Source organism: Saccopteryx leptura, chromosome 5 (genome assembly GCF_036850995.1).
Source record: "Saccopteryx leptura isolate mSacLep1 chromosome 5, mSacLep1_pri_phased_curated, whole genome shotgun sequence".
Taxonomy (NCBI): domain Eukaryota; kingdom Metazoa; phylum Chordata; class Mammalia; order Chiroptera; family Emballonuridae; genus Saccopteryx; species Saccopteryx leptura.
The window spans coordinates 83,219,252-83,242,459 of NC_089507.1; the positions used below are offsets into that span (position 1 = coordinate 83,219,252).

General features: G+C 34.7%; 1 protein-coding gene across 2 annotated transcripts in view; it reads right to left on the reverse strand.

Moving 5' to 3' along the window:
- EMCN (endomucin) overlaps window positions 1-23,208 on the reverse strand; it is a 133,178-nt gene that overhangs the window by 71,859 nt on the left and 38,111 nt on the right. The window contains exons 2-3 of one of the 2 annotated variants that reach the window (XM_066386056.1): window positions 9,431-9,559; window positions 2,801-2,878 (exon numbers count right to left, since the gene is read on the reverse strand). In XM_066386056.1, the coding sequence (XP_066242153.1) occupies window positions 2,801-2,878; window positions 9,431-9,559 (207 nt within the window). The remainder of the gene's footprint in view (window positions 1-2,800; window positions 2,879-9,430; window positions 9,560-23,208) is intronic. The other variant, XM_066386057.1, reaches the window with a different exon arrangement.

Here is a 23,208-nt window from a genome sequence, read left to right on the forward strand (position 1 = left end):
GAATAAAATATTAAGACTCAATTGAACAAAAGAAGAAAAAATCTTCTATGTTGAAAACTATAAAAATTATCAAATAAATTTTAAAAGACCTAAATAAATGGAAGGGCATCTCACATTCATTGGTCTGAGAGAATTAAGACTCTTAAAATGGCAATATTTTACAAATTAATCTTCCCAAACAAATTCAATGCAAACACTATCACAATCTCAGCTGACTTCTTGCAGAAATTGATAAATTGATCCTAAAATTTATATGAAAATTTAAGTGACTCAGAATAGCCAAAACAAACTTGAAAAACAAGAAAAATGTTGGCACATTCACATTTCCTGATTTTAAAACTTAAAGCAAAGCTGTGGTTATCAAGAGAGTATGATTCTGGTATAAAGGTAGACATATAGATAAATGGAGAAGATTTGAGAATTTAGAAAAATACCCATGCATTTATAGCCAATTGATTTTTTATTTTATTTTATTTTTTAGTTTTATTTATTCATTTTAGAGAGGAGAGAGAGAGGGAGAGAGAAAGAGGAGAGAGAGACAGGGGGGAGGAGCTGGAAGCATCAACTCCCATATGTGCCTTGACCAGGCAAGCCCAGGGTTTCAAACCGGCGACCTCAGCATTTCCAGGTCGACGCTTTATCCACTGCGCCACTACAGGTCAGGCCAATTGATTTTTATCAAGAGTCCCAAGGCAATTCAAATCAGAAAAGAACAGTCTTCCTTTCATATATTTATCTTTCCTCAGTTAGCCACTTTGGAAGGCTTAACAGTTTTCCTTTGTCCTCTCTCTTATTATTATTTTTTTACATATTTATTGGTTTTCTTGTTGTTGTTGAAGGTGGTATATAAGCTGAATTCTAAATCACTGCTTTGAATTATTCTTTGTTTTAGGTTTCTCACATGATGTTCACTGCATGTGTTGATAAACTATTTTTCTTTTGTTTATATGTCTTTTTTTGTTAAAGGTCCCAGCTGAAAACCTAAGATGGGTAAAGTTTTGCTTCCTCTACATGACAAAAGAAAATATAGATTAAATTTTACTTCATCAAAATCAGAAATTTTAGTCTTTCAAAGTACCATCAAGATACCGAAAAGAAGCCCTGGCCGGTTGGCTCTGTGCTAGAGCATCGGCCTGGTGTGCGGGAGTCCCAGGTTCGATTCCAGGCCAGGGCACACAGGAGAAGCACCCATCTGCTTCTCCACCCCTCCCCATCTCCTTCCTCTCTGTCCCTCTCTTCCCCTCCTGCAGCTGAGGCTCCATTGGAGCAAACTTGGCCTGGGCACTGAGGATGGCTGCATGGCCTCTGCCTCAGGCACTAGAATGGCTCTGGTTGCAACAGAGCAACGCCCCAGATGGACAGAGCATTGCCCCCTGGTGAGCATGCCGGGTGGAACCCAGTCAGGTGCATGCGGGAGTCTGTCTGACTGCCTCCCCATTTCCAGCTTTGGAAAAATACAAAAAAAAAAAGATACCGAAAAGACAAGCTACAGATTGGGAGAAAATATTTGCAAATTATCTATACAATAAATATCTAGTTCAAAATATATATAAAAAACACAACAATGAAGAGATAAATGGACAAATAAATGGACTTAAAATAAATGTACTTAAATTGATATTTCTCCAAAGACAATGCACAATGGCCAACAAGAACATGAAAAAATGCTTAATATTATTAGTCATTAGGAAAATGTAAATCAAACCACAATGAGATACCACTCCACATCTCCTGGAATGACTATGATGTAAAAGACAAGTATTGGTTAAAAAATGGAGAATTTGTACTCAAACATTTTTGGTAGGAATGTAATATAGTGAGACTGTTTTGGAAATAGTTCCTCAAAAAGTTAAACATAGAGTTACCATGTGACTCAGCACTTGAAGGTATATACCCAAGAAAAATGAAAAACATGTGGTCATACAAAAACTTTTTACAAATGTTCTTAGCAACATTATTTATAATAGCCAAAATGTAGAAACAACCCAAATGTCTATGAATTAATAAATAGATCAACAAAATATATGATCCTTATAATACAATATTATTCAGTAATAAGAGTATTACATACACTATGTGAAAGAAACCAGACACGAAAGATCATAGATCATGTGGTACTATTTACATGAAATTTCTAGAAGAGGCAAATCTATACAGACAGAGAGTGGTTTACTGGTTGCCAGGGGCTGGAAAAGGAGGGAATGGAAACTGAAGAGTAACAGATACAGTATTTCTCTCAGGGATGATGAAAATACCCTGGATTCAAATATAGTGATGGTTATACAATCTTGTGAAAATACTGGTAACTACTGGATTCTGTACTTTATTTATTTAAATTTTATTTAGAAAATTAAATTTAGCAGAATGATATTGATCAATAAGCAGAATGACATTGATCAATAAGAGTACATAGGTTTCAGGTAAACATTTCTATAACATTGGAACACTTGATGATGTTGTATACTCATTACCCAAAGTCAAATTATTTTCCGTCACCTTATATCTGTCCATCTTTACACCCTTCCCCCTACCTTTCAGCCTCTCCCCTCTCCCACATTCCCTTCCCCCACATCCCCTTCTCCCTGGTAACCACTTCACTTTTATCTATGTACATGATGTTTTATTTCCCACCTATGTGTGAAATCATAGAGTTCTTAGTTTTTTCTAATTTACTTATTTCAGTCAGTATAATGTACTCAAGGTCCATCCATGAATTGTATATGCAGTATGGTATATGGCATTATGTTATGCAAATTATATATAGAAAAGAGAAAGGATAGCAAAACACATTATCACTTACCTTTACCTTTAACTGTAGTGGTCAATGAAGAAAGTGTTGTCTGTGGAGATGTTTGCAAGGGATCCTTTCTGGTTGTTCCTAGTTTGATAAGATACATAATATTATTGTTAATTATAATTTCATTTCACCTGCCAAGGAATAAATAAAAGTAAGTCAAATCTGGAAGTGGACTATAATCTCTCTATCAAGGTACTGGGTAAGACTTTGCCTATCTTTAATGTGGGGAATGTAAGTACTGAGTACTTGAGTGGCCTGATGGAAAACACACATATACACACATATGCATACATGTGTAGGCCCATGAGCAAATGTTTACTATAGTTTGTTACTTGGGGATCTTTAACTGTGCAAAATATAATGTGAAAACAAATAATTTAAAATCATCTTATTTTTCCCAATGGGAAAAAAATGACCTGGTCAATAGGACCTAGGAATAATGTACCTTTTTTTTTTTCAGAATCACATTTCATTTAGTTGTGAGATTTGAACATCAAAAAAACCCAAAAAACTATAAATCAAAAAGAAACATGCAGACTCCTATAATTAATAAATTTGTTCATTTATGAATATAATCATTGAGTCACCACTCTGAACAAGGCCCATTCTTAGGGCAGTATCTAAATCTTAGTTATTTTTAAAATCTGAGTGGTATCAATAATAAATCCTGGCATGTAGCCCACATGGAATAAATGTTCTTTCCAATAAGATGGCAATCATACAAGATGTGACCAACAAAGCAACAAAGCTCTGCTTTAAGTGGTGAACCCGACTTACAGTTAGATATCTGTAATAGTCATCATTTCCTTCTTTCTTAAAACACATTAAAATGTCCTTTTGTGATTAGGGCACAGGTCCCATTTTTATTCTATGACATATATAAAATCAAGGTTCTTATACATATGTATACTGTATTTGGTGGAGGAACTACTTAGCTCTGCAAAATTTATTTTAAAACTCCACTCCAAAGGAGGTTTTCATTGATAAGCTGGCTGGAGCTATATATCAAAAGATACTAAGGAACCACAGAAGAATATACAACTTTTGGAGAATTGCTAAGGATGAATACCTGTAGGTGGGTGATGAAGGAAGGTTTTGTCTACTGCTCAATCCTCTGTCCTCACAGCATATTAAGGAAAATAGGTTACTATAGCAATGGACAGTGATCAGATTTTGTAAATTATAATGTGGACTGCATCAAGGCAGTTAAGACTTTCTAATTATTTCTAATGTTTATTTTATTGATTTTAGAAAAAGAAAAATGGGGAGGGGAGAGAAAGAGAGAGAGAGAGAAACATCAATTTGTTCCTGTATGTGCCCTGACCAGGGATCAAACCAGCAACCTCTGTGCTTTGGGACAATGCTCTAACCAACTGAGCTGTCCAGCTAGGTCACTTACTTTAGACTTTCTAAAAGTTTCTTTCCCCGTTCATATGTAGTTATATTTTCAAAGGAGAAACCAACAAAGAAAACATTATTCTTAAAAGCTAGGTTGGAGATTTTGCATCATCCACTCAAGTGATGCCAACATGTTAAAGTGAAGATGCAACAGTGTAAATAAAGTGTTCTTGCTAACCAGACATGTTGCCTTTGTTTTCACTTCATCCTTACTCTAGAGATTCTTGCTACCAATAACAGGCCGACTTGAATTTTTATAATCACCTTGCCATTATGTTTTACTGGCATATGTCTTATATATTACTTGAAAATTCAAGACATAGAGATGATTACAGAAAATAATTAGGACACACATAATGTATATAATCTTTGAGTTTCTCAAGACCTTGACCCTTTTCTATTATACATATTTTGACTTCATGTCTGATAGAGGTAAGAGAGATGTTAACAAAGTTGAGCTTTGCCTCAAATATTGTATTTAGCCCAAGTCTTCCTTCTATTTGGGTTCAGTTTTAGTCTTAGTCTTTGGAAAACTGAAGAGGTAAATGGCTGTACATTTATGAATGGTGATCTTGTGATCATGTTGGTGATCATCATATCTAATCAGTATAATAATATCTGTAACAAACAGGACACAATTTATTTTAGATTCATTATAGATGTATAAATAATCACTTTGAAACTTGAATAAGGATGCTACATATAACTTATAGTACAGTTCTATGTGCTAATATGTTCAAATTCTGAAGTGTGAATACATCTTTATAATTGTAAAATCAAAATGTTATAGAAACTAATGAGAATTGTTATTTCTGTTAGTTTTATGTGCAAAACAATGATTAAGTACTTTAAAGTGGTCCATAAAAGAAATAGACTAAATTCAATGTGAACATTAAGAGAGTAGTATAGCTATATATCTTTAGGGATGTAATATAATTTTAAGTCAACAAATGTTTATAAAAGATTAAATCAGAGGAGATTACTATTCTCTGTACAATTGTTTAGTATACTGTATTTCATAACACTTTCCAAAATAACCTTTGATAACTGTACTTAATTCCATTTAGGACACAATGGTTTCAAGAAAATATCAGTTTGTAAACATTTCATTTCTTATGAGAATAAACTAAAAGCAAAATGTCAACTTTACCATCTAGGAATTCTATGAAAAGGGGAAAAATAACAAAAAAAATCATGGACAAAGATATCTCAGGTAATTCATCTACAGTTCAAATTTAACAAGAAATACAAAGACAAAGGATAAAGGAAAAAAGATATGAAAAAAAAGAGGCACCTAAATCTATGTTTTTCTCACTAATACCACAAGAAAATTTACAAAAATGCCTTCGAAAAGTCTGTTCCTTTTAGATTTATGTTAGTCAGTTTCTAGAGAGGAAGTGCCTCTTAAACATCACCAATAGTTTGAGATGGTCAAACTTATGTAAGAGATGGTCAAAATATTAGGCTCCTCTACTGACCACTCTTAAAATTGAACATCTATTTAGTATCAGAAATGTTCAGTGTCAGCACTGAGAAATTTTCATTTCTACATTGTAATTCAGCTCACTAAAAAAAATTACTATTAAGTATTTCAAAACACAAGTTGGAAAATAGTTACAATTTAAGAATGAAATTTCAGGTATATTTTTGGACCATAGAAATTCATTTTATGATAATGATACTCAGTGTCTGCCAATGTTGAATTTTGACTCTGGCCATTGACCTTTGAACAAAAGGGCAGTGCACTTGATACACATTTAGGAAGAGATCAAGTTCTATTTCTCTAATTGGGTAAACTCCTGAGAACAAGCCTCGCTCTGGCAAAGCTCGATCCATCACCTCTGCCATCGCTGCAAGAATTCCCATCTTAGTTACACATTTCCCACTTTTCTGAAGATAAAATTTCTAACATTTTCAGGAGAAATTTACATGTATTAGAATACACATAAGTACTATTAAATCAAGTGTCTTTTGACCTTTGAACAAGAAATCTGACTGGGAAGCCTTACAATGAAAATAAAAATGCTTCAATATGGCATGCTTTCTTTTGGTCAAATACTTTTATTGTGACTAAAATGACCATGTTGGCAGTGAGAAAAGAGGAAATATGGAATCATTTCACTATAGATAAACCTTTTATGATATTATTGTATAATCTAAAGTTAGTTATTTGGGAGGATGAGACATTGTATAAAACTCCCACTATGTAAATCCTCAAACAGGTCTGAAGTTAAGAAGACATTTATATTGATACATTGTTTAGAATATTAGACTTCAAGACAAATTGCCCATCATTATCATTATTTTTATTTAATTATATTGTCTTTAAGATCATGGGCAATCTCTAGTGTATGTAGTTCAACTTTCTTACACCCTAATACACAAATAATGATGAAATAAACTAGACAAAAAAGGAGTTCCTCTCTCTGTCTTCCTTCTCCATTGTTGTTCCCTCATTTTCTTAAAGCATCACAGACCACCCCCATGGCTGCCTTATGGCTCCCTCCATTCCAACCACATGCGAGACTTCCTCTTTCTCCAGCTATGTCAGAGCAGACTGTAGCCAGCAGAATCCTCCTTTCTTTCTTCATCTGCCTCCCACTCTCATGGTCTCAGCTGCTTGCCTGAGAGACCGCAGAATGGATCCGTTTTCTTCTCCTAACCCTTCTTCATGGGTATATTCATGATTATTAGATTTTAACCCTTAAAATCCTTCTAAACAAATATCAGATGAGTCTAAGAAGTTATTATTAATTTGAGATATATATCATAATGACATTGCAGCTTTGAAATAAATTGTTCATTTTTTTTTTTGAGACACACATTTAGTATATAGAGATAAAATGGCTTGAAATCTGGATTCCCTTCAAAATACTTCACAACCAAATAAAAAGTTAAAAGAAAAAGGAAAAGAAAAAAAAAGAAGGAATGATGGAAAGAAGGAAGCAAGGGAGAGAGGGAGGAGAAAAAATATAAAATTTTGATAATTATTGATTCTGGGAGATGTGCATGTGGATATTAATTATAGCACTCCATACTTTTGGGTCCATATAAACATTTTTATATAAAAAATAAAAAACAAAAATATCTTTAGCTTGTTACAATTTTTATAATTGAATGTGAATAACTGAATACTCTCCTGGAGAACTTTTGAAGAACACACACTAGAGTTCAGTTTTTGTTAACTTAGTCCTATGAAACAGTAAATGTGCCATTAAAAAGAATGAGGAGGAGTGTGTGTGCATGTGTGTGTATGTGTGTGTGTACACACACGATCTCTCAATTATGCTTTACATAAGTAGGTATAGAGTTTCCCTTCCAAGTTAGAAACATAAGATGCATTTCTGGAATCACAAATGACAATTCTTTCCTAATGCTTTCACTGAACTTTCTCACCCACTTCTGCCCTTTCATGGTCAGTCACTTAATATAGTGGTTAGGATTTGTGTTATTTGGACGGTGTCATTCACCATAAATCATGTAGGTAAGGTTAGGCATCTTCCTATTGAAAAAGCATTAAGTTCTAAGCAGTTAACATAAAAAAAGCAAAACTTCAACCCTTTGGGTCTGCATGTCAAATCAGTAAGTACTTATTTTGAGGGAGAAGATTTATTAATTGCAAAAATAATATACTTTTATTGAATTAATGTATTTTATTGCCAAAGTCTTAGCTGGAGAGAGAGAGGCTTAAACTTTGGAAATAAAGCTGAAACAATCTTTAAAAACGAAAATAAAAATACAATGTACAGCAGTGGGCTGGAGGCCTCATAGGCTCTGGATTCCTATTATGTCATTTGGAGGGTTTATTTTGGTTGAAGATAAAGGTGTAACACATTCTGGAAATAAAATTCCCTGTGCTGCCCTCATTGTGTAATGCTTTCTCCTGGTTTGGTAGTGGAATTTTAGGAGTTCAAGGCTTTACCTTAAATTAAACATTTCAGCAATAATGGACTATAGTCATTATATTCTTTTTCTCTGTGAATCATCACCCCATTCACGCCCAAAGAACTAGCCCTCATTGGTCCACAGCATGTGTGTGCTTTTGGTATTAGAACAAAAAGTAAATGAAGAATAGAGTGGCAAGTAAATCAGTTGTGGGAATTTTAGTCATTCATTCATCAATGTGTATGATTTTCAGGTCTTTCTGTGAGCTTAGCACTCTAACCAGGTTTTCTGCCCACAGGAAATCAACAATTTTATTTTTTCTCTTCATTGATTACTGAACTTGAATGATCTGCCTCATTTTATGTGTGCTGCAGGATAGATAATGCAATATTCATCAGATTGATAACCTCTTGAGTTTTTAATTCAATGATATTTTTTTTGTTTTTTGTTTTTGTTTTCATTTTTTTTAGAGAAAGAGAGGCAGAGAGAGAGAGACAGAGAGACAGGAACATGGAGCTGTTCCTGTATGTGCCCTAACCGGGGATCAAACTGACAACCTCTATACTTTGGGACAATGCTCAAACCAACCGAGCTATCCAGCCCATTTTTTTATTATTTGATTGATTTTTAGAGAGACAGAGAGAGGAAGGAAGAGAGAGAGGAAGAGGAAGGGAGGCATTCATGTGTTGTTCCCATTTAGTCATTCATTCATTGCTTGCTTTCTGTGTGTGTCCTGACAGGAGATTGAACCTTCAGTCTTTCTGTTTCCAGATGACACTCGAATTGATTGAGCTAACCCACCAGGGCTAATTGAATGATCTTAGTGGCTCAATATACTTGTCATAGATGGTAAGGTTATCTCCTTTAATACCTAGAGCCATAAAACATGATACAGTTGTCATTTTGTCTAGTTATATTAATGATGGCACTGTTACTGAAACCTACAAATTAAAGCTATAATCAGCCCAATATAACTAACAAAATCAGCTTGTTATTAATATAATTTCAGCTGTGTTGCTTTAGTGGAGAACTAGAATCTTTAGAAAAATATTTTTATGATTTATGAAATGGTAATGTTATTCTGCTCTAAAAATAACCTTTGTGTATGTAACATTCACAATAGGATAATTCTCAAACAGGAAGTGATCCAAGGGGACATTATCAAAGAAGTCCACCAAAATCTCACAGTTCTGTATTCAATCCAAAATAACATGAGTTTTAAAATAGTAAAATAGCACAGAACTTCATAACAATAGATACAAAGTCCCAAATTATTTTCCTGTAATTAAATTACATAGGTGCTACTCATTTTATTTTGTTAGAATAAATTTCACCAAGTGTTAGTCCTACCTTCTGAAGATGTTCCAACTGTTGATTTCATAACAAGATTTGGTGATGTTGTGATTTGTGTAGGTACAGATGTTTTTGCTGCAGGAATTGTTGATGATTTTAATGCAGGAGTGGCTTTATTTTCAACATCTGAAAAAAGTAAATTGTGTTAAAATGGTCACATTAAAATTTACATTTATTTTACCAATCAACAGATTATTATCAGCCTTGGCCTGTGGGCTCAGTGGTAGATCATCAGCCCAGTGTGTAGATGTCCCAGGTTCAATTCTTGGTCAGGGCATATAGGAGAAGCACCTGCTTCTCCATCCCTCCCTCTTTTGCTTCTCTCTCTCTCTCTTTCTCTCTCTCTCTCTCTTCCCCTCCTGCAGCCATGGCTCAATTGGAACGAGTTGGCCCTGGACACTGATGGCTCAGTGGCCTTTGCCTCAGGAACTAAGAAGAGCTCAGTTGATGTGCAATGAAGCACAACCCCAGATGGGCAAAGCATCATCCCCTAATAGTCTTGATGGATGAATCTTGGTTGGGGTGCATGTGGGAGTTTGTCTCTCTGCCTCTCCTTTCACTAAATAAAAAAACCACAACAGATTACTATATTTAAATAAAATGAACTGTATGTATATTGTTGCTATCACAGTTAGTAGGAAATGAATTTAAAATTTTCTAATTGTTATGAATTGTTAAAACTTGAACTTAGTATTCACTCATAATCCTACTGTTTCTCACCAATGGCATGAATTTTCAAGATAGCTGACAGTAGCAGTCTGTGGGGCTGAAACAAGATAGCATCTAACAAAACTAGTGAGGAATAAATGTGTAAATTTAAAATTCAACAATATTTTTAAGTCAACTAAGTTAATGTTGTCAGATGAAACAAATTAAATGTACACTCTTTGAGCAGTGGATATTTTACAAATATTTTCATTATTGCAATATGTCTAAATTTTTGGCCATTGTACACCATAAATCTGCATTTTCATATTACTTACTTCTCTGAATTATAACAACCGAAGGCACAGAAAAAAATACAATTGTGATTTATATCATATATTAACATTTAATAATTCATTTTTTTTAGCATTAGAAAGTCAATATTGAATAACTCTTAGGACTCCCACTGAAATAATATTATTTTTTCTAAGTGATGTAAAAGTTAATTCTCAGTGATATATGGAAAATTTGTTTCACATAATATTATTATAATTTATTAACAAATTTATAAATTTTTTAATCCTCTATTTTGTTGCTTTTGTCTCTGTACACTCACTGTTAGATTTAAGATTAAAAACAAACAAATGTCTACAAAGGACTTGGAAAAAGTATATATGGTCATAGAAGGTATTATTTTCATGTTACTTTGTATGTATAGTCAATGGAATATAGTATAGCATTTAGTTAAAAGGATGGATTTTGAATAACAAATACATATTCAAATCCCAATACATTTATATCATTAGTATGGCTTCTCAAATTTAAATTTCATCCAAAATATTTCCTCTTTAAAATATTGAATGTTGACCTGGAAAATGGAGACGGAGTAGGCAGACGTTACAACTCCCACCTCCCAGAACCAAAGTGGATTACAACTTAAGAACACTGGGCCCTGGGCGGTTGGCTCAGTGGTAGAGCGTTGGCCTGGCGTGCTGAAGTGAAGTCCTGGGTTCAATTCCCGGCCAGGGCAAACAGGAGAGGCGCCCATCTGCTTCTCCACCCCTCCCCCTCTCCTTCCTCTCTGTCTCTCTCTTCCCCTCCTGCAGCCGAAGCTCCATTGGAGCAAAAAGATGGCCCGGATGCTGGGGATGGCTCCTTGGCCTCTGCTCCAGGCACTAGAGTGGCTCTGGTCGCAACAGAGTGACGCCCCGGATGGGCAGAGCATCGCCCCCTGGTGGGCTTGCCGGGTGGATCCCGGTTGGGCACATGCGGGAGTCTGTCTGCCTCCCCGTTTCCAGCTTCAGAAAAATACAAAAAAAAAAAAAAAAGAACACTGGAGCCTGGTGAGGCAAGGAGTCACTGGCACCCATGGGGCAGCCTTAGCTGCAGCCCATGAACTTGCAAACCCACTAGCCTGTGAGCCTGCAAGCCCTTGAGCCTGTGCACCTGGCAGTGTCAGTGCCTGAGTGCCTGAGGAGGCTGTGGCAATGGGGAGCCAGTGGAAAGAACAAGGCCACACACACTGGCCAAGAGTAGATAAAAACCAGCCTAGGAGTGCAGCTGATATTTACAACAGCATCAGGGTTCAGCAGAGGCAACCACAAATTATGGATTGCCTGTAGCTCCAAGAAGGTTGCTAAGGGCCAGTTATGAGCACTGATCCCCACTAGTCTGTTCCAGGTTCGGGAAAGGGAGGTCCAGAGATGGTGCATCCAGGGTCCAGATACAGAGAGCATCAGCTCAGGACTTAATAACCCTAGTTAGAGTGGTATCTTAAGGAAAGGCTCCTCACACTTGACCCAGCTAGGACATAGAAAACACTGACACAAATAGCAAGAAGAGCAGTAGCAGCAGATAAGTAGCTCACAGTGGATTACAAATAACAGCTGAGGCCAACCTAAAACGATCTAGAAAGAACACAACTAAAAGCTGGAGGCAGACAACACAAACCTTATACTATACTCAGCTAGCTACATAAACAACACATCCAAAAGAACAGTCTATACAGAGACAAAATGGGAAGATAGAGAAATGCAATTCGAAAGAATCAACAAGAGTAATTCTCAGAAAAAGAACTGAATGAAATGGAAATAGCCAAGATACAAGATGCAGAGTTTAGAGTAATGATTGTTAGGATGCTCAAGGATCTTAGAACAACAATACATAGACATAGTGAGCACCTAAAAAAAGACAAAGACATAGTAAGCATCAAAAAGGACATTGAAATCATAAAAACTGATCAGACAGAAATGACAAACACAATATCAGAAATGAAGACTACACTAGAAGGAAATAAAAGCAGGCTGGATGAAGCAGAGAATTGAATCAGTAATTTAGAGGCCAAATAAGCAAAAGCACAGAAGCAAAAAGCAAAAGGAAAAGAGTATCAAAAAGTCTGAGGAAACTCTAAAAGAGCTCTGTGACAACATGAAGAAAAACAACATCCACATCATAGGGATCCCACAAGGAGAAGAGAAAGAACAAGGGATAGAGAACCTGATTGAAAAAATCATAGCTAAAAACTTCCCAAAATTGATGAAGGAAAAAGTCATACAAAATCAAGGAGCACAGAGAATCCCATTAAAAAGGAACCCAAAAAGACCTACAGCAAGACACATCATAATTAAAGTGTCAAAGTTAAGAGATAAAGAAAGAATACTAAAAGCTGCAAGAGATAAATAGTCCATCACCTACAAAGGAGCCCCCATAATATGACATCCTACTTTTCAAGAGAAACTCCTGAGGCCAGAAGGGAATGGCAAGAAATATTCAAAGAAATGCAAAACAAGAGTCTATAACTAAGCATTCTTTATCAAACAAGGCTATCATTTAAAGTTGAAGAAAAAATAAAAAGCTTCCCAGACCAAAAAAAAAAAAACCTTAAGGAATTCATTACAACCAAATAAATGCTGCAAGAAATGTTAGGGGCCTGTTGTAAACAGAACTAAGAGAAAAAAAATCTCGTAAAAGAGGAATGTAGATTTAAAGAATAAAATGGCAATAAACAACCTTAAGAGTTAATGGATTAAATGCTCCAATCAAAATACATAGGGTAGCTGCATGGATAAGGAAATAAGACCTGTACATATGCTGTCTACAAGAGACCCACCTCAAAACAAAAGATACACGTAGACTGAAAGTAAAGGGATGAAAAAAATATTTCATGCAAATGGAAATTTTAAAAAAAAGCTGGGGTAGCAATATTTATATCTGATAAAATATACTTTAAAAGATCACTACATAATAATAAAGGGAGCAATCCAACAGGAAGATATAACCATTATAGATATCTATGTACCTAATATAGGAGCACCTAAATATATAAAGCAGATTTTGATGGACATAAAGGTTGAGATCAACAGCAATACTATATAATAGGGGATTTCAATACCCAACTAACATCAATGTATCCATAGATCCTCAAGAAAAAAATTAACAAAGAAAGAGCAGCCTTAAAGGACACACTCGATTTAATAGATATCTTCAGAACCTTTCACTGTAAAGCGGCAAAATATACACTCTTATCAAGTGCTCATGTTACATTCTCTAAGATAGACCATATGTTAGGACACAAAATGAGTCTCAATAAATTTAAGAAGATTGAAATCACATCAAGCATCTTCTCTAATCACAATGGCATGAAACTAGAAATCAACTACAATAGAAAAACTGAAAAACATTCAAATACTTGGAAACTAAACAGCATGTTATTAAATAACAAATGGGTTAACAATGACATCAAGTAAAAAATAAAAAATTTCTTTGAAACAAATGAAGATGAACATACAATTCAAAATTTATAGGACACAGCAAAAGCAGCCCTAAGAGGGAAGTTGATAGTATTACAGGCGTACCTTAAGAAGCAAGAAAAAGCTCAAATAAACAGCTTAACCCTGCATCTAAAAGAACTAGAAAAAGAACAGCAAGTAAAGCCCAGAGAAAGGAGAAGGAAGGAAATAATAAAGATCAGAGTGGAAATAAATGACATAGAGGCTAAAAAGAAATACAGAAGATCAATGAAAATAAGAGCTGGTTCTTTGAAAAGCTAAACAAGATTGATAAATCTTTAACCAGACTCATCAAGAGAAAAAGAGAGCGAACTCAAATAAAGAAAATTAGAAATGAGAGTGGAGAAATAACAACTGACACAGCAGAAATACAAAAAATTGTTAGAAAATACTATGAAGAACTGTATGCCAAAAAATTAGACAACCTAGGTGAAATAGACAAATTCCTTGAAACATAATATTTCAGAAATTAATCTGGAAGAAACAGAAAACCTAAACAGATAGATTACAACAAATGAGATAAAAAAACGTTATTAAAAAACTCCCAACAAGCAAAAGTCTTGGGCCAGATGGCTTCACAGGTTAATTCTAGCAAATATTCAAAGAAGAACTAACTTCTGTCCTTCTCAAGCTATTTTTAAAAATTCAAGAGGAGGGAAGAATTCCAAGCTCCTTTTATGAGACAAACATAATCTTTATTCCATAACTGGGCAAAGACAACACAAAGAAAGAAAACTATAGGCCAATATCCCTGATGAACTTAGATGCTAAAATTCTCAACAAAATATTAGCCAACTGGATTCAGCAATACATGAAAAGAATCATACACCATGATCAAGTGGGATTTATTCTGGGGATGCAAGGCTGGTACAATATTCACAAATCAATCAATGTGATTCATCACATAAACAAAATGAAGAATAAAAATCATATGACAATATCAATAGATGCAGAAAAAGCATTTATTAAAATCTTCCACACATTTATAATCAAAATTCTCAGCAAAGTGTGAATATAGGGAACATACATCAACATGATAAAGGCCATCTATGACAAACTCACAGCCAACATCATAATCAATGTGAAAAAATTAAAAATTAAAAGCAATCCCTTTAAGAACTGGTACAAGGCAGGAGTGCCCCTTTTCAGCACTCTTATTCATCATAGTTGTGGAAGTCCTAGAGACAGCAATCAGACAAGAAGAAGAATAAAAGGCATCCAAATTGGAAAAGAAAAAGTAAAATTATCATTATTTGCTGATGACATGATACTGTACATAATAAACCCTAAAGTCTCAGTAAAAAAAACTACTGGGTATGATAAATGAATTCAGCAAGGTGGCAGGATATAAAATTAATATTCAGAAATCAGAGGCATTTTTATACATCCACAATGAATTGTCTTAAAGAGAAATAAAGGAAATAATCCCCTTCACTATTGCTACAACAAAAAAATAAAGTACCTTGGGTAAATTTAACCAAGGAGGTTAAAGATCTGTACTCCAAAAATTATAAAACATTGATAAAAGAAATCAAGGAAGATACAAACATGTGGAAGCATATACCATGTTCGTGGTTAGGAAGAATAAACATCATTAAAATGTCTATATTACCCAAAGCAATTTATAAATCAATGCAATTTTTATTAAAATACCGATGACATACTTCAAAAATATAGAACAAATATTCCAAAAATTTATATGGAACCAAAAGAGAACATGAATAGCCTCAGCAATCTTAAAAAAGAAGAATAAAGTGGGAGGTATCACACTTCCTGATATCAAGTTATACTACAAGGCCACTGTACTAAAAACAGCTTGGCGCTGGCATGAGAACAGGCATATAGATCAATGGAACAGAACAGAGAACCCAGAAATAAACCCACACCTTTATGGACAATTTATATTTGACAAAGTAGGTAAGAGCATACAATGGAGTAAAGACAGTCTTTTTAATAAATGGTGTTGGGAAAATTGGACAGGTACATGCAAAAAATGAAACTAGACCACCAACTTACATCTTTCACAAAAATAAACTCGAAATGGATAAAAGACTTAAATGTAAGCCGTGAAACCGAAAGCATAGGCAGTAAGCTCTCCGACATCTCTTGCAGCAATATATTTTCTGATATATAAATATTTCCACAAGCAAGTGAAATAAAGGACAGGATAAACAAATGGGACTATATCAAACTAAAAAGCTTTTGTACAGCTAAAGACAATAAGAACAAAATAAAAAGACAAACCACATAATGGGAGAACATATTCTACAATACGTCTGATAATGGGTTAATAACCAAAATTTATAAAGAACTTGTAAAACTTACCACAGGGAATATAAACAATTCAATTAAAAAACGGGCAAAGAAATGAATAGATACTTCTCCAAAGAGGACATACAGATGGCCAAAAGGCAGATGAAAAAATGTTCAACATCACTAATCATTAGAGAAATGCAAATTAAAACCACAATGAGATACCACCTCACAGCAGTCAGAATGGTGCTCATAAATAAAACAACTCATAATAAGTGCTGGCAAGGATGTGGAGAAAAGGGAACCCTCCTGCACTGCTGGTGGGAATGCAGACTGATGCAGCCACTGTGAAAAACAGTATGGGGTTTCCTCAAAAAAATTAAAAATGGAAATGCCTTTTAACCCAGCCATTCCACTTTTAGGAATATATCCCAAGAACACCACATAACTGATTCAAAAGAAAAAATGTATCCCCATGTTTATGGCAGCATTGTTTACAATAGCCAAGTTCTGGAAACAGCCCAACTGTCCATCAGTAGTCGAGTGGATTAAAAAACAGTGGTACATATACACAATGGAATACTATGGGGTCATGAAAAAAGAAGGAAATCTTAACTTTTGCGACAACATGGATAGACCTAGAATCTATTATGCTAAGTGAAATAAGCCTGGCAAAGAAAGAAAAATATCGTATGATCTCACTTATTTGAGGAATTTAATGAACAATGTGAACTGAAGAGTGGAATATAGACAGAGGTGAGATCAAAGGGACCAAAGGGAAAGGGGGACAGAGGGGAAGGGGATGAGAGGATGGATCAGAGAAGGGAAAGAGATTGGTGAAATTATATATACATAACACAGCATTATAGAGAGCAGGAAAGCAAATCCTGGAGGGAAGGGGGGAGGGTGTGGGTGGGAGGAGGACAAAGAGGAGGTTGAGGGGAACACAGTGGTGGGGGTGATGTACTCAGTGGGACACTTGAATCTATGTAAACATAATAATTTAAAATAGAAAAATTAAATGTCAAATTTAATTTTAAAATTAAAATGTTTTAAGTTATTAAAAATATAAGATATGTAACCTGGGTGTTATAAATGTACATTTTACATTTCAAAAATAGTAAAATTCAAGTTTCACCTTTGGTTGTACTAAAATAGTTGTAATCCTTTAAAATGTTGATATAAACTATTAATTACAACTTATGTTACATTAAAATATAATGTGTTAATGTCTTCAGTTACAGTGAATAAAAATAAACTAAATTTAAAAAAATTTCCTCCTTGAATCTGGAAACAATCAATCTTTGATGTCAGTGAGAAGCAATAGTTCAGATGCCATGAGACAGGGTATATTTCCTATTTCATTTTATAGCACTGATTTTCAACCTGTTTCATCTCACGACACACATAAATTAATTACTAAAATTCTGTGGCACACCAAAAATATATTTTTTGCTGATCTGATCCAAAAAATAGGTATAATTTTGATTTATTCACACTGGATGGCCATTGTTGTGTTGACTCTTGTTATTTTTTTACAATTTAAGGGAAAAGAGGTCAGGGCCCCCAACTAAATAGTCAGGTATTGCATGTTTTAAAAATTCTTGTGGGATACCGGTTGAAAATTGCTGCTTTATAGTTTTAAGGTGCTTGGAAGTAGCACTTAACACCAACTTTGTTTATACACCGTACACAGAAATTGCTTGATGTATTCAGTATATATAGATTTATTCAGCACACAAGAAATAAAATTTGTATCTTTTCACAGCCTTGATGAAAACAAGTGAAAAGCTTTTTTCACCTCTGGAGAGAACACTTTACACCCTTAGTGTCATCCCTCTCCCTCCCACAATATTCATCAGGGAGAAGGAGCATCACGTGGATGAGCTTCTCGTCTGTTAGTCATTTTGTTCTCGCTATTTTTCTTTCTGCTTCAATCCATGATGGGACACTAATTTCTAAGCTTAAAGTGAGGTTGAAGAAGTTATACAATGAAGCACATACCACACTGACTGAAAATTTTTTGTAAATAACTTGAATGATTCCCATCTGTTGACTTTCTAAACAGTAACAACATTAATCTTTGAGTATAATCAACATCTCCAGAGATATTTTTCTTATTTCCTACCACCCTTCTTTCCTTTCTTTCCTCCTTCCCTGTTTTCTTTCACACTTAGTAACTAATATGAAAAGCATGATTCAAAACAGTAAAAGAGTCTATAATGTACCACATAGTATCATCGTTGAGTAGTTTTCAATCTAGTAGGGAACATAATGCCTATACAAAATAAATAAGAAAGAATATTTTGTACATAGAGCAGTGTTTTTCAAAGTACAGGTTACAATGAAATTAAAGAGTAACTAAAGTCTATTTATTGGCCACCACCCAAAACCAAATTATCTGTCACCACTCAACTTTGGGTAGTGAGCACACAAGGCAATTGATGTCTCATAGAATTGTACACTTGAATCCTATATAATTTTATTATCCAATGTCACCCCAATCCATTTAATTAAAAAATCTGTTCAGTGGATTATAGTCACAGCTTTTGCCAAATGAAAGAGAAAAGGGACAATATTAGAATGATATTGCAAATAGTTTCATGAAGTTTTTTTAGGTATATTAGTGTATATGTGCTTGCACCCAAGCCGGCAACTTCAGGGCTTCGAACCTGGGTTCTCCACACCTGGGTCTTCCACATCCCAGTCCGTTGCTCACTGTGGCATAGGCTGGTCAGGCTGTAAAGATTGTACTATGTTAGGATATTTAGCAAGTTCTTGCCAGGCCTGCCCAGGCGGTGGCACAGTGGATAGAGCATTGGACTGGGAAATGGAGGACCCAGATTCAAAACCTGAGGTTGCCAACTTGAGTGCAGGCTCATCTGGTTTGAGCATGGTTCACCAGCTTGAGCCCAAGGTCACTGACTTGAGCAAGGGGTCATCCACTCTGCTATAGCCCACTGGTCAAGGCACATATGAGAAAGCAATCAATGAGCAACTAAGGTGCCGCAACAAAGAATTGATGCTTCTTATCTCTCTCCCTTCCTGTCTGTCTGTTCTATCTGTCCCTCTCTTTGTCTCTCTCTCTCTCTGTCTCTGTCAAAAAAAAAATCTCTACATTGTATGGCTTAGAATATATGAGTTTAAGGCAGTTTTAAAATATTTTATACCAGTTAGTATAAATGTTCCCCTGATTCCCAATTTGGCACTCTATTAGGCAATGTAGAAAGATCTGATTGTGTTTTATATTCTAGTCTATGGGCATGTGAAATACACTCCTGAAGAAGACAGTGTTTAAGTTTCTCCTAAACTATCTTGGAGAAAACATTTGCTCTGCCAGTTTTAACCACAAACAGAATTTCAGAAGATTTAAATTGTTTAAGGAAACAGAAGAATCATTTCTTTAGAAATATATAGTTATAGTCAATACAAAACACTAATTATTAAATGATCTTATAAACCCTCAAAGTACCATTATTAGGTAATAATAATTTTCTAACCTAGACCAACTAATTGACAGAATTTCAGATTAAATAGATAATTCCATATTTCAATAGTTTATTATGTATTATTTCTACTAATTCATATTATCTTCATGCAATGCTATCTCCTATGTATCACTACACTCTCAAGCATTTAGAAATTTTAAACAGATTTTATCATGAAATAAAGTAATTTTCAGATGTTCAGTTATGATTTGATGATGCTTAGTCCCTTATGCATCACATCTTAAAATGAACATAAATCCAGTCTAAAGTTTCCATGTTATAGCAACCCATAAATCAGGGTGTTATAATTAGTTAAGAGGGTCATTTTTCATAGTAATTTGTCAGTTATAGATAGCATTGTAAAAATTCTTATTTAATGGGTACCTTATATCTTCTTTGTTATTAAATAATCATTAGTGAAGTTTAAGTTGAAAGTTTCCATTTTATTTCACACATTAAAACATGTATATTAAAAGGTATATTACAGATTTATACATAAAATGAAAATATGTTTAAACTAATTAAATTAAATATGATACCAATTTTCAAATTCCCATCAAAACAGAGCCATCATAAAGATAAAGCATCAACTTTTTTTGATGATCAGTTTCGTATCAACACATATTTATACCAATGGTGATTCTTTTCTTTTGACACTGCAAAGGTTAACTTTGGTTCACTGCCAAACAAATCAAATGCAATAATTTTTTTCTCAATTAAGAGAAAAGATCAATTATTATGTGAGGATGTATCCTTGATTATTTCTTTTATTTTTATTGATCTAAACTTCATAAATCCTCTAGGAAATACATAAGTAATGCACTAGCCAATACATTATTTACCTCAATTAAATTTTATTAAAGTGTTTTTTAGAATTTATTTTGATACTCAAGCCATTATATATATTACATATAATATATATACAGTATATATATATAATATATACATCTACTGTACATATGAAACATTTATAAGGTTATGCTAAGGTGACATATAAAAAAGGCATTATATTTAATATTATACATAGCTGGTTCTACAAAATATTAAGTGAAATCAAAGAAGGTGATCCCTCTCATATGTCTGGAATAATTAGAGTCATTTTCTGGGAGGGAGAGATTCAAGAGGAATAAAATAATTAAGCACAACAAGGAAAAAATCTTTCATGGGAAAAAAGAAAGAAAAGATATTCAAGTAGAAGAGAAAGTCAAGAGTGTCAAATAAAACAGAGGCCACATAATATAAGGTCTGTAAGGGGACATAGGTGATATTAGAAACTATAAGCAAAATATTTGGTGAGAGGTAAACAGGAAAATCCCATTTTCAATAATAACATCAGAGCTAGTGGCAACTCTTAAGAAAAGAATTTTAGATTTAAAGTACATTTTCAATTTAGGGTAACAAAGTACTGTAGCAAGCAGAAAAGTTTTGAGAATCCTTAAATTTTCTAGGTGGAATAAATTTGGGAGATAAGTAGAAAGAAAATCTCATTTTTTATAGAGAGGAAAACATTGAGATCAGATGGAGAAAGCTGTGCCCGAAACAGGAATCTCCTCAGGTTGCCAGCCATCTGTAAGGGATGGAGGGGCCGCCAAGCCTAGCAGGCTCCGGGCACGGACAGGTGTCTCAGCCACCTGGCCCCTCTGGGGAGAACGGAAAGGCAGCATTACGTTGGTTAGTTTCTTAAACAGAAAACAACAATATCTGCAAAAATGACTGAAAAGCTAAGGTGTTTTGCTAACAAATGGATGGAGGTATATAGGCAAATGCCTCCACTTACTCAGGTGTTAAGTTGGAAATTGTGGGACAATGCAGTTATTTTTTCTTCACAGAATAACTGTGATTCTGTAAATATCATGTTCCATAATGAGATTTTTATAAATTGTGGACTGTTTGATAAATGGTTTTTATATACTGCACCAAATTTTACTGAAGGGTTGCAAGTCCTGGAGGTGTAAAAAGGTAAAGGCTATATTTAATATTTATAAGGGTGGGAATAAGAGGGAAAAGAAACAACCTGGCCATACTCCTGGGTTTGTAGACAATTGTCCCATGATCTTTTTCACCATGCCATGTTCTGACTCCAGAGAGGAACTGTGGTTTTGCAGCTCAAAAAGTGTCTTCTAAGGAAACAAGAGGCTTAGACTTCACTCGTACTTGGATGCTCCAGCAATCTTAACAAACAAGTCTCCTGGGGCCATAAGAAAGGGCATCAATTTGGATGCTCTCTTGGTTCTCGGAGAAACAGCAATGCTTTGTCCCTCTCTGTGCTCCACATAGGAGCAGTGATAACACAAGAAAGTGCAATGGTATTATCTCTCTAATAGTACCTCCAGCTTTCCTCTGAACTTAGAATGTAGCCACTTGAAGTCTTGGGTCTTAACTACAGGCTCTCCTGAGCATATCTTCAGAAACAGGGAAGGTCTCACTAGACACCTTTACCAGTATATCACTTGAGTTTAGAATAGTGACTTATACACATGAAATAACATGATCAGAGGTAGAAGGAAGGCATAAACCTGGCAATTCTGACACTAGCTAATCTGTGATTTATTTCTTTTAACTTTATATGAGGTGCTTTTTGTTTTGTTTTTCTCAGTGAGAGAGAAAGGGGGAGAAGTAGAGAGAAGAGGGTGGGAATAAGAACATTGAGCTGTTCCTCTATGTGCCCTGATTGGGGACTGAACCTGCAACCTCTGGGCTTCAGGACAATGCTCCAGCCAACCAAGCTATCTGGCCATGGCTAACTATGTAATTTAAGGAAACCCACTTTACCACTCTGAGCCTCAGTTTCCTCTCTATAAAAGGAGGCTATTGAGCAATGTCTTTTCAACTATAAAATTTTATTACCTCTAAGATGAATTATAATGTAAATATTCATTGTGGCAAAAAATAAAGTATAAGTTGCATTTCTACAAACCAAGAGGAAGCTTGTATTTTAGCAGTTTTACAGAATAACTTTATGGAGTTACCTGGGAGAAATCTGAAGCCTAAAGGGAATTCTATATTTTAAAGTACAAAAATGTCTACATTCATTTACAATCTGATAATGTTACCTGGACTAAATGTATTTCACTTTAGGTATTGGTCTACCAAGAACTAGAGAAAAATGTGAAAGACAAAGTTAGAAATAGACATTTGAAATATTTTATGTTACTTTTTTTTTAGTGAGAGATAGGAAGGGAGAGAGATAAGAAACATCAAATTATAGTTGTGGCACTTTAGTTGTTCTTTTATTGCTTTCTCTTACCTGCTTTGATTTGGGGGCTCCAGATGAACCAGTGACCCCTTGCTCAAGCCAGAAATCTTAGGCTCAAGCCAGAGACCACATAGTCACATCTATGATCCAATGCTCAAGCCTTGAAACCTTGACCCCATGCTCAAGCTGATGAGCTTGCACTCAAGCTGGCAACCTCAGGGTTTTGAACCTTAATTCTCAGTGTCCCAGGTCAATACTCTATCCACTGTGTCACCACCTGGTCAGGCTAGAATTTTCTTTTCAACATAGAAGACCAAGTATAATCAGTATTTTTATAGGTAAATTAATTCTTATGTGAATAATTAGAGGTCATATCTAATAATAACTCACTCCCACCAATGTGTG